The sequence below is a fragment of the Corapipo altera genome, unplaced genomic scaffold (assembly GCF_003945725.1).
Source record: "Corapipo altera isolate COAL_440 unplaced genomic scaffold, ASM394572v1 56, whole genome shotgun sequence".
Taxonomy (NCBI): Eukaryota; Metazoa; Chordata; class Aves; order Passeriformes; family Pipridae; genus Corapipo; species Corapipo altera.
In genome coordinates this window covers 9,053,657-9,066,000 of record NW_020884896.1, presented here as the reverse complement: position 1 = coordinate 9,066,000, position 12,344 = coordinate 9,053,657, and the positions used below count along the sequence as shown (strand labels likewise).

Here is a 12,344-nt window from a genome sequence, read left to right as displayed (position 1 = left end):
AAATAATGTTGGTTGCTCTTTTTAGAAGTCTCCAGACCCCATGAAACTCCAGACTGTAGACCCACATATATTGTTTCAATATTAACTCTCGCCAGAGCTTTTATTGAAGTAAAATATCGTATTATGCTCCTGTTGGTACAACCACAGAAGGGTTCTCCCTTTTGCTCCAGGTAAGTATCTCCCTTTGGAGATACCCAGACACTATATGTCTCCTCAGTCCCTCTCTGTCACTTCAATCCTGCAGATATAGCCTGGATTTCATGTTCTGAAATGTGAAGTTGAAATTGGCTCTACTAACTCACTATGTACACTCAAAGTCATTAGGATTGCTCTGTATCAATAAATTTGTATGTATTTCTACAGTCGCTGATCTGTCCACAAAGTCTTATCAGAAAATGTTTTCTAACCTATTTCTAGTTTATTATGATATACTAATGAAAATACTAAAAACATGTTGCTATTTTCATTGTTACGCTTGATCTCATCAATCAGTCTCTGAACAGTGTCCAGTAGTTTCTGTATTTTAATTACCAAATCATATACCAAGATACAAAAGTGTGTTTTATTCCAGGTCAGGATATCCTCTGAGGACACAGTAGATGTATTTCCCCCATAGTATGTAAACAAACCCAATGAGTCCAAGTGTAGTCACCTTCCTGTGCAGCACTGTGACCATGAGAGATGGGATGTTTGCAGGAGACACAGATCCTCTTGCTAATAATACTAAGACACTTTCTGGGTACCTGCCTAATTCCTCTGGCTCATGGACTCACAGCCAAGTCGATTACTGGATTTCCACCAGAAATACACTTTTCTTCCTGTGACAGGCTTGAAGAAGCCACTGAGCTTTCCCTCCCCTTTCCTCTCCTGTTGTAGGACCAAATACCGAGACTTACTCTCTCCTAAATGGTTTGGTATGAAGCTTTGCATGGTTCTAACTATCGTGTAAGCAGACAGAGAATGTTGCTGTGTTTGATACCGACACAAATGAAGATGTGAGCAAGTGAACCCATGGGGTGCAGGCAGGCTCAGGGACCTACGGTCCCCTCCAGCAGCATGTGCTCAGACAGAACAAATCTAACATGGTTCCTCTGTGAGCAAAGAGTCACCGAACAGTTTGGATGGGAACTTCAAAAATCTTCTCATTCCAACTCCTTGCCATGGACAGACACACCTGCCATTAGACCAGGTTGGTCAGATCCCCGACCAGCCTGGCCTTGGACACTTGAAGAGAACCGTGCCTTGCCCCCGAGAAGTTTGAAGCTGTGCCAGGGGAGGTCTAGATCGGACATTAGGAGGTATTTCTTTACAGAAAGGGTGATTAGGCATTGGAATGGGCTGCCCAGGGAGGCGGTGGAGTCACCGTCCCTGGAGGTGTTTAAGGAAAGACTGGACGCGGCACGTGGTGCCAAGGTGGTATTCGGCCACAGACTGGACTCGATAACCCCAGAAGTCTTTTCCAACCCGATTCCGTGATTCCGTGACGCTGCTGCCGTCAGTCCTGCCAGGGCACAGCCGCCTCAGTGCAGCTCTGACCCCGTCCCGCGGAGCCGCAGCGGCGCCATTTGCCTGAGGAGGAGCAGGAGCTACTACTGCTTCTGCTACCGCCGCCGCCGCCGCCGCCCCGTTCTCACACGGGGCTGGCCGGGCCCGGGTATCCGTGTGACTCCAACTCCGATCCCGATCCCGACCCCGCTCCCAGCCCCGCCCCCTCAGGCGCGGCCCCGCCCCGTCACGCGGTGGTGGGTGGGGCCGCCTCGCCACGTGACCCCGCGCTCCGCGTGACGCTCTGGCGCGGCCGGCGGCCCCACGTGACCTGCGGGGCCGCTCTCGCGAGCGCCGGCGCGCGCCGGCGCGAGGCCCCGCCCCCCCTCGGCCCCGGCGGAAGGAGCCGCAGCGAAGCGGCCACGGCCCGACGGGACCCGGAGCGGCGCCCCCGGCCCGGGGAACCCTCGCACCGCCGAGGTGAGACCGCCCGGCTGAGACCGCCGGCACCGCCCAGCGCGGCCCTGCCCGCTCTGAGCGAGACTGGGCCCGGCCGGGCCCGGCCTGCGCCTGTCCTGGGCCTACCCGCCGGCGCGGGGCCTCCCTAGGCCCGGCTCCGCTCCCGCCCCGAGCGGCCGCTCCGTCCCGCGAGGGGCCGGGAGGGGCCGGTCCCTGCTGCCGCAGAGGGTTTCGACGCCGAAGCTCTCGGCGTGCGGCAGCCGAGGGGACACGGGCCATGCGCGGGGCTCTGCCGGAGACCCGCATTCGTGTTCCAAGGGCCCGGGGGGTTGAGGTTCGGTGAAGCCCCCGCAGCTCACCCGCTGTAACCTTCGCGTGTGCCCCGCACACGCACGTGTTGGAGCGTTGGCTTTATCAGAAGTCGCTCAGGAACAGCCGTTTATTTTATTATTTAATATTTTAGTAGCACCTTTTCACGGTGTTTGTTGTTTTCGCCTCGCTCACCGCACACGCCGTGTCTAAAAAGCAGTACGGATATTGTTCTGATGAGGGTTTTGTGTGTGTGTGTGTGTTTGTGTGTTCCTTGCAGATGTCGGAAGACCTTGCCAAGCAGTTGGCCAGCTACAAAGCTCAGCTCCAGCAAGTCGAGGCTGCCTTATCTGGGAATGCCGACAATGAGGATTTGCTGAAACTGAAGAAGGACTTACAGGTGAGAACCCGAGGGTAGGTGAAATTTGAGGGTCTTTAGCAGTTGTTTCATCTTTCCTAAGTATTGGTACTGTTACAAAAATATGTACTCGGTGGGTTTGTTACTTTCTCTTCACATAATTTGATACAGTAATGGTAGGTTGGTTTGAAAAACCGTAAAGCGTGGCCTATTTTAAACTTGTCCTTTTGGATGAGTTAAAAAAAAGTACTCATTTGTACAGCAAACTCTTCTACTAAAACCTTTAGCCAGAGTGGTGAAAGATATGCCAGTGCTGTGTCTTGGTTTAAAATTTTTTTTCCTGAAGCATTTGTCAAAGTCATTATTTTTTGTTGCTTTTGCTAATGCTGAAGGCTGATGGTTGGGCTTCACATGATGCCTTTCTATTTATTTTTGACTTCTCAAAAAACTTGATCCAGAACCTGCTTACTTGTTAAATGCATTTGCAACATTAAAAGCTTTGGAGAGTAGTTCTGTATTTCTTGTGCATCTGAGCCTCGATTGTGTAAAGGTTTTTATATAAGAAAGGAAAAGAGTTGTGTTTGTCATTTGCCACGAGACCATAGCATGTTCTTAACAGCTAAAAACCATTTCAGGACCTTGGGGTATTGTTTGGTGACAGGAAGGCCAGCAGCCTAATATCATGTGGTCTTTTAGATGCTTGTGCATATAAAGACACATTGACATGAAGAATCCTAGCAGTGCTGTTAAAATTCATCCTGAGAGTGCAAGATGCTGCTTCATTTCTGTTGTGGATTGCTTTAGCCATTAGGTGTAAAAATATATAAAACTACTCAGTGCAAGATCCAGTGACCACTGCTCTGTATGGAAATAACAGCAGTAAAAACGGTGCTTCAGCCAAAAACACAAGTAGTGCCTCAAATCAGTGATCTTTAGAATTCCTTTTAAATTGCAAAGGCTTTGTGCCCACAAGGCACTTGATAGATCATCTGAATGTGCTCTGTTGTACACTGTTAAAAGCATGTGTATATTTTTATATTTTTAAAATGCACAGCAAAACCCATATGGGATGATATTTCCGATACCAACACGACCTCGGCTTTGATATGCAGAGATCATTGATGTGAAAGGACAACTTGCAAACTTTTTAATAAAAGCTTTCTGCACAGAATGGGGAAGATCTTTACACTTTCGTCCCCAAAAGGTTTGCTATCCATATGTTCCACCTTGAAAATGACATAATGTTTTGCAGACTTGATATGTGCCAACTAAACAAACAATTGTAAGAATGATTCAATGCTTCAGTGTCCCAACTAAACAGCTTTTTGTCTGTTTGAAAAGATGATTACTATGTAATTGAAACTTCTTTTCTATTACGAATAGTAATGCATCTTGTATACTTAGCTTATTATTGAGTAACAAGATTAAATATTAGAAGAAGTTGTTATAAGTACCTAGGTTTTCACTTTTTGTTTTGTTGAAGCGTTTCTAGGACGCTGTCTATGCACCCAAGAACCAAACTTAACCTTTTGTATCAAGTAGGGTTGATGGCAGCTGTCTTCTTCTGTAACTGAAGATGAGATCTGTGGGTGCTGTGTGCTGCAGTGTAGAGCTTTCTCTGGCTTTGTAAAGACCAGTTGGTCAGGAAGAATCTTGGCAGACTGTACCTGGTGTTTTCTGTGGGTCAGACCTTCATGTCATGGGGACGTGGCACCAAGCCAGGTTGTTCAACCCGTTTGGCTGTACTGAGCTGCTGTGGTAGTCCAAGTCCTGCTCAGAAATTTTCTTGGAATGATCTGGTCTCTTAAAGACTTTAGAAACGTCTCATGGCTTGCAATAAAATTAGTCTGTGTCTTGTGAGCTGAGCATTATGATACATGGGTATGGGATGAAGATTTTTACCTAAAGTTTGGTATTTTATAGGCTGGTGTGCAAGCGACTTTATTGAATTCAAAGGATCCTTGGTAGACTTGTCCGAAACTATTCATATCCAAGTTCTACAATAAGCCATCTCTGAGTGTGGCAAGAATAAGTCAACAGTTTGGTGTTAACTGGTAGTTGCAGTAGCTTTCAGGTGTAGCTTGTGCCTGATGTGATGTATTTGACCTGCTGAGATAGATACCTGTCTCAAAGCATAGCACCTCTTGGATTTGCAGAATACAGCTGTCATGTTGAGGATAGTTTGGGAATTTGCACCTGGGAAGAAAAATTACTCTAATGCTTTATGTTCTCAAATTGGGTAACTTGGCAATCAAAATCTATTGCTCTTCAGCTGTAGTGTTATGGAAAATTGAGACCACGGTAGTAGAAGTAATTGTGTGATTCTGTGCTCTCAGTTGCTACTGATTGTGCTCACTGGTGCAGTCATGAATTAGCAGCTCCTCTAAAGCAAAGAGCAAAATTTTTGTTAGAAAGTTGTTGGAAATCAGGACATTAACAGCTGCCACAGAAACGAACTGATAGACCATTCATGCTACTTGTATGGTTTATCAGATAAAAATGCATGTAAGTTTGTATTGTATTAACTTATTTGGGACGTGCTTACGATTCTTTAGGTTCTGAAGGAATGAAAAACAGCTTTACTGCATTTTCCTTAGCTAGTCTTAGTACCACATAGCTGAACTAAGGTGTGAAACTGAGAGGAAAAGTTCAGGCTTTCAGTTTGAGCCCTGTTTATTTGTAACCCTCCCCTGATTAAAATATTTATTGTTTGTTAGCAGAGTGACAATGGTTCATGCTGAGGTACTCAAAGAACTAAAGTTTCCTTATTTAAGGCCTGCAGAGTTTCTTTGCTTTACACTTGAAGTTTAAATGGCCTCTTAGATGCTGGCTCCTTTGACTTTTAACAGTAGTGAGAGAGGTTGTGATTACTTTCTCCTGAATGTAATATTGGCAGGAAGTTGGGAGGGGCTTTTGAATGCTCCTGCCTTTGAATGAGTAATTTGAATGCTTTCTGAATGAGAGGCTTTACTGTGTGGCAGTCTTGGAAGGTGCTCTGCCACCCTGGCTCCTGGTGCTGCAGTTCAGCCAAGGAAAGAAATGCTATAAAAATAATGGGCTACCTTTTGAAAATTTGAGGAGGGCCTAGGCAGCTTTACTGCAATACAGTGAGGGCCATAATCTTTTTATCTACACTTGCAATGAATGATTTTAATTAAACTATTAAAAAACAAAACTAGTCCACTTTATGTAAGCTGTGAATTTAGTACAGTAATGTAAAAAAATCCCAATCCTAAACCAGTAAGCTTGGGGTAAAAATAAGTGTGGTAAAAGGAGTTGGAAAAATTATTCTTTGTGGGGGTTTTTTTGTCTTTTCTAGGAAGTCATAGAGTTAACCAAAGATCTCCTTTCAACACAACCTTCGGAAACTCTTGCAAGTTCTGACAGTTCTGCTTCTGCCCTGCCCAGCCACTCATGGAAGGTTGGGGATAGGTGTATGGCCATATGGAGTGAGGATGGACAGTAAGTGTAGAAACTTCTCTAACAGTTACATGAAATAGTTCAATGGTAAGAGATTTTCATTCAGTTTGAACTGACCCTAGGGTGACTAAAAGCAAAAAGAAAGAAATAAATATGGCATTAGATATTCTTGTACTGTCTTTATTAAAGGTCAGTGTTTTAGATAGATAGCAAAGAGATGTGGTGAATGCATCTAGAAATGCCCTGTTTGTCACTAACCTTATAAAAGTAGGGTAGCTTTGGTAAATTACCATTCGCTAATGTAATAAAGACAAATTTAATGAATTTATCTGTCAGGGCAGTCTTTTGTAAATGTTTCGGGATATGTAGTTCATAATTCATCATTGCATTCACGTGTATGTCACTGATGGCTATGAAGTAAAATCCTTGCTATATCTCAGTTTGTGCCTCTAACTGGAAATTAATTTTAATTGTAAATGCTGGGTTTGATGATGAAATTACTAGCTGTGTAATGTAACTGTAGCATTTATCAACCTTTTGGATTTGGTCTCCTGTTATATTAGCCTGTGAAGTTCTGGGAACCCAAGCAGACCATTCTGACTCCATAATTTTTGAAATAAACAGTCTGAAATTACTTTCCATACTGCAAAATGTTTAACTGTTGCAGCTTTTTTTAAATTACTATTTATGCAGGAGCAACATTGCAATCATTACCACTTAGAGAGAAGCTCTATTGTTCAACAAATGTGGTTCTATTAACAATGTAGTAACCACATAGAGATTTTGGTATAGCTGTTGAAATCTTAGGTAGGAAACTAACCTAAAAGTGAACAGTTCTTCTGTCACAGATTATTGAGTAAAATGTTTTTGTGTTAGGACTTAAAAATTGAATCTTGTAGTCTTAGGTCAGCATTGGGTTATTCTTCTTGCTCTCATCACCAGGTTAGAGAATCAGAGGTTGGGGAAGAATGTGCCAGTGTCCACTGAAGTGAATCTTATTGGAATTAATTGTATTGCCTTTTTGAAAAAGTGCTGCTTCTGTTGCAGCATTTCGTAAGGGAACAGTGTTTCATGAAGAGCTAACCAGACTCTGGGTTTTCATGTATTTTCACCTGGCTCAACTCAAGACATTGTCCCACTGAAAACACCCAAGAAATTTGTAAATGTTAATTGGAATAATGTTTATGAAATATTTCATTTTATTCCTCTGTTTGCTCTTGATGCATCCTTTTTCCTCTAAATTTAGACATCTGTTTTCGGAAATGTCACTTTTTTTTCATCTTTTCCCATTTTGAGGTCAGTTTGAGCAAAGTCTTTCATACACAAATATGAAATGGACTAATTTCTGTAAAAATTTCAAAATTGCTATTTTAAATCAATAAGAAAAAGTTTGGGGTTTGAAGTGTTGAATGTTTTGAAAGCTTCAGTTTTTCTTAATTCTTTTTCATATGGAGAAAAATGGAACCAAAGCTTTGTGCTTGTGAGCTGACATTTTCTAAAACTCCTCAGTGAATTCCATGAAAACTGTGTTCTGTGAATGCACCTTTTTTTTTTTTTTTTTTATTCCATGACCTGCCAGAACTAAAACCAAGTCAGGATATCTGATTAGATTGGCCCCAGCATTAATCATTGGTCTTGATAACAGTGAGGCCATTGCTCCTTAAAACTAAAGGTCAAATACAGCAGATTCCAGTCTTTGCTCTTCTGCCCCTTTGTCCTTAAGGAAACAACTCTTGGTTTGGTTTGTGTAGTGTCCCTGAAAATCAAGGCTGGTATCTGCAAGTTTTTCAGTTTAGGGGCATTAGCTGGCTGACAGTGTAGGTGTTGAAGGGCTGAGTATTAAAGCTTTACTCACATGCTTACAGCCATGATATCTTTACAGGTGTTATGAAGCTGAGATTGAAGAAATAGATGAGGAGAATGGAACAGCTGCAGTCACATTTGCTGGATATGGCAATGCTGAAGTTACACCTCTGTTCAACCTCAAGCCTGTGGAAGAGGGAAGAAAAGCAAAAGAGGACAGTGGCAACAAACCCATGTCCAAGTAAGTAATACACAAATAGAAGTCTGAATGTTGCTTTTTGCGTCATTTTTGTTGGGTTTTGGGTATTTTTCCTCCTCAACTATAAAAATCCGTTAATGAAATAGAAGTTGGGTTTTTTTTCCTTTTTTAATTTACATCTCTTGAATACCTTTTGCTTGAAAAAGGAGCTTAAATTAATTTAGAATGTAATGTTTGGTAGGTTAATGTGGCTGGTATCAGATGTTATCTGTCCTGGCAAGATAACATGACAGACTTTGTTTGTACTCAGATTATGATATCTGAAGTTACCGGGTTTGTGAGTTGTAGATTTAAAAAAAAAAAAGTTAGTACTTTTTAATTGAAAATGGAGAATTTCAGCCCAGATCCAGTGCAGGCTGTTCCCAGAGCTATGGTTTGACTAACAAATAAGCTTAGCAGTAAGAAGGACTTCTGCCCCATCCCTGTGTTAGGATAGCTGTGTTCTCCCCATCACTGGGGATGTTACTTGGTATCCCTCTGTGTCTTACACAGAAAGGTAATTTTAAGGGCTGAGAACATTTTTTAGTATTTTTATGTTGGACAAGAAAAGATGGTACAATTTCAGAGTTTGTTATATCCAATGATCCCTTCCCTAAATGGTTTTTCAGAGGGACACTGCATTGTGGCACAGATTGACTCCTTAACTTCCTTATCTTCACTGAAGTAACCTAATCTTTGTTCTTTCCCTTCCAGCCCTGTCCAATACTTAGTAGCATGGGAGTCTTGCAGATCTCCAGAAAATTTTGGGCTTTCCACTCCAGTGGGCTATTTAAATTTTCCAAACCCAAAATTCTTCTGAAATGAAGGAGTGTTGATAGGTCCCTTTTCAGTTTCAGAAATCAATTGCACCCGATCCTATTGGCTGCTGCATTTGACATGGGCTTATCAGGTGGTGGTGATGGTTCTTATGCCAAATATATAAATAAGCAAAGTAATGCTTATCCATGGGAAGATTTGGTTGGGGGTTTTGGTTTGGTTTTTTTTTTTCTTCCAGAAGTGGAGAATATTTACAACCTTTGTTTTATGTCATTTACTTCTGAAAAACTGTTGTGTATGTCTGTTTTACAGGGGGTTTAGTTTATTACAGGAAAAGGAACACACTTGAAATGTGGGTTTGCTTTTTTTTTTTCCTTTTCTTCAGAAAAGAGATGATAGCCCAGCAACGAGAGTATAAAAAGAAGAAAGCTTTGAAAAAAGCTCAAAGAATTAAAGAACTTGAACAGGAACGGGAGGACCAGAAAGTCAAGTGGCAACAGTTTAACAACAGAGCCTATTCTAAAAACAAAAAAGGCCAGGTTGGTTTGCTTTTGTCAGTATGTGAATAAAAACAGGGCATAGACTTCTGTGCAGTACTTTGGGAGAAAGGAGGAAATGGTTTATAAAGGGATGTAAAGTGGGGTTTGTCTTTGGGATTCTGAGGTGTGCAGTTCGGTATTTTGTACACTTAAAAGGCCTGGCTTTTTACTGGATGATTTTGGAGGAGTGCTGTGCCTAAGAGACTGAGCTTGCACTTAGAGAGCTGGGCTCACTGTCTGCTGCCAGGTGGTGTTTGTTGGAGCTTAGAACCTGAGGGCTCCCCTTCACCTCCAAGCCTGGCTTCTTGCTCTGTTTGACCCAGCAGACACAGGGCTAAGGAGCTGCCCTGGTACAGCAGGTGCAGAAAAGACAGTGAGGATGTTTTCAGGTCTTACTCTGTTTCTCTCATGGCTTGACCAAGAGCTGCCAGACACAGTGGTAAAACTTTAGTCTTCTTTATGAACCATTATTAGAAATCACCCTATGAGACGTCAGTTTTATTCATTTTATTTATTGACCCAAGGTCCTGAGTACTGCAATCACATCCAGTACTTAAAGGGTGCCAGGAGATTCCCAGCTCTGTTGCCTCACATGCTGGTGTGTCAGGGATGAGCCAGCCTTTAGAAACTGTGCCTGTCTGTAGGGGAGGAACTTGAGAATGTAGAACTTCCAATGGTAATGATTGCCTGTTTCTTGTAAAATCCACCTAATTGTTATTCAAAAATGGTGTTTTCTGTTTTATTTGCAGGTAAAGAGGAGTATTTTTGCTTCCCCTGAGAGTGTAACTGGCAAAGTTGGAGTTGGAACATGTGGAATTGCAGACAAACCCATGACACAGTATCAAGATACCTCTAAATATAATGTCAGGCATTTGATGCCTCAGTAACAGGTGAAAAAGGTGGAACTTCATCTCTGCAGGGCTTTACACTTATCTTTTTATCATTATATTTTTCTAAAAGTAAATTATTTGTTGGCACATAGTGAGTAGTCCATTCTGTCACCATCACTTTGGCTTCAGCTTATGAGCCTTAAATCTCCAGCTATTGATTTGACCCCCCCAACCATTAAACCTTTTGTAGCAGGTAAACACTTTCATTAACTGCTCTTGCCTGTTACTCTCAAAGCAGTATTTGTCTGCAGCTTTGATCTCTGGAATCTTTCATTCATACCAGTAGTGAAGGATTTTTTTTTTCCCCCTGTAAGAAAAGTGATGGTATAACAATGGCACCTTAACAGCCTCCCTGGTCTCTGTAGTCATGGTGCTGTCTGTGACACGCTCAGCATTTACAGAGCTGCAGCAGCTCTGGGAGAGAGCTTGTATGTCACATGGAATTGCTAAGGAAGTTCAAATACCTCCCTTACAAATCCACTGAAGATCGATTTGTACCGCTGTAAATGAGGGCAGAACAGGGCTGATAGGATCTTTATTACTAATGATGACTTAAGTGCTAGAAACAATTTAATTTAATTCCAGTCTGAATTTCCTGTGCTTGAAGTAGAGCAGAGGAGATGCTGTTTCTTGTTGGTTGGGGGGGTTTTTTGTTCATTTTTTAAATACTCATCAAATTTTAATAGGAAGTTAGTGAAATGTAACCAGAAAACCATAGGACAAGGAAATGTACTTAAAAATCCTCCCCCTCTCCAAGGATCGGAGTTGGAGAGTGGAACCAGCTGTGCTTGGAAAGGAGCTGTCCTCTCCCCTCCTGTAGATCTTGTAGGTTTGATGGTACAGTCACAGACCTGGGACATAACAGTGACAGCCTGGGCCTGGGCCTCTTCCATGCAGTCGAGGAGACCTGTGGCACAGCAGATAGGAATGCCTAGATCCCACTTAATTAGTTGTGAGTGAGTAAAGGTTAGTCTGGAGTTTCTGTCCTTAAATAACTGACTGGCCCTAGTGTCCATTGTAACTTCAGCTGTATTACAGTGCTGCTGAGCCCCTTCAATCTTATCCAGGAATCCACGTGTAAAAGCTCTTGCTTTCTTGTATTCTCTCTGTGATTTGCTTTCCTCTGTTACTTGTCTTGCACTTACGGTAGTGGTGCCACCTCTGAACCTGTAACGTGTTTAAAGAACTTAATGGGTAGCCCTGTATACAATGTAGATATTATTTTTGTAAAATCTAGGGCTGAGTTAACGGACAAGAGTACATCAGCTATTTCCCCCATTAAATACAAGGTGTGTCTTGTCCATTGATTCGGACCATTATTTCCCTGTATATTATGTTAATGTAGCTCATTTTGTAATTTGTTAACTAGATCAGGTCACGTCAGCAATTGTTGATGCACTGATTGGTGGAAATGTCCATCAGTTACCTGAGTCACAACTCAAGCTAAACTCTACAACTGGTAGTTTAGAATCCATACATAGAAAAAGGCTCTCCCTATAATGGGAGAGGGTGATTTTTATGAATACAAAGTGTGTTAATTTCAGTTTTGTATGTTTAACTTTTATTAAATAAAGTGTTTAAAATCTGCTGGATATATTTGATGTAGTGGAAGTATACATGGGGGGGATGATGACAACAAATCATCAGGACGGGGTAGAATCTGCTGGGCAGAATGTAATACTCAGAAGTGGGTCACAAGTACTGCACACTCACTGCAGGATTAAGCAGATATTGCTTAATTCCTCATCTTCACTGGTAGCAGGGGGGTTAAATTTTCTTTTGCATAAGAAAACCTCTGAAGAGTGAAATAACCTTACTTCTGCTTTTTATAAATGGAGTCTGTGCTGCAGCTACAGAGACATGTCCCAGCAGTGGCATTAAATAGGTGACAGTTGTGCCACTCTGACAAGCTCACTGTTGAGGAAGGTCACCTGTTGTCTTTCACAGATAGCTGTGATACAGCATCCCTTTCACTTATCCAACAGGAGCATCTTGGAGTTAGAACTGAAACATGCCAAAGTAGGCAGAACTGGAGCTTTCAGGAAGCAATCTTGAACCTTAACTCC

General features: G+C 42.3%; 1 protein-coding gene across 1 annotated transcript; it reads left to right on the top strand.

Annotated features, from left to right (window-relative positions):
- Window positions 1-1,850: 1,850 nt before the first annotated feature.
- Window positions 1,851-11,870, top strand: SMNDC1 (survival motor neuron domain containing 1). The gene is made up of 6 exons (XM_027648116.1): window positions 1,851-1,965; window positions 2,534-2,653; window positions 5,931-6,073; window positions 7,914-8,075; window positions 9,235-9,388; window positions 10,138-11,870. Exons 2-6 carry the CDS (start codon window positions 2,534-2,536, stop codon window positions 10,273-10,275), a joined length of 717 nt encoding a protein of 238 aa, XP_027503917.1. The 5' UTR covers window positions 1,851-1,965; the 3' UTR covers window positions 10,276-11,870.
- Window positions 11,871-12,344: the final 474 nt, after the last annotated feature.

Bases quoted from the DNA above. Each gene is read 5' to 3' on its own strand.
- SMNDC1 (XM_027648116.1), top strand. From the start codon at position 2,534: ATGTCGGAAGACCTTGCCAAGCAGTTGGCCAGCTACAAAGCTCAGCTC. The intron at 6,074-7,913 runs GTAAGTGTAGAA...ATATCTTTACAG, and splicing joins ATATGGAGTGAGGATGGACA to GTGTTATGAAGCTGAGATTG. The intron at 9,389-10,137 runs GTTGGTTTGCTT...TTTTATTTGCAG, and splicing joins CTAAAAACAAAAAAGGCCAG to GTAAAGAGGAGTATTTTTGC.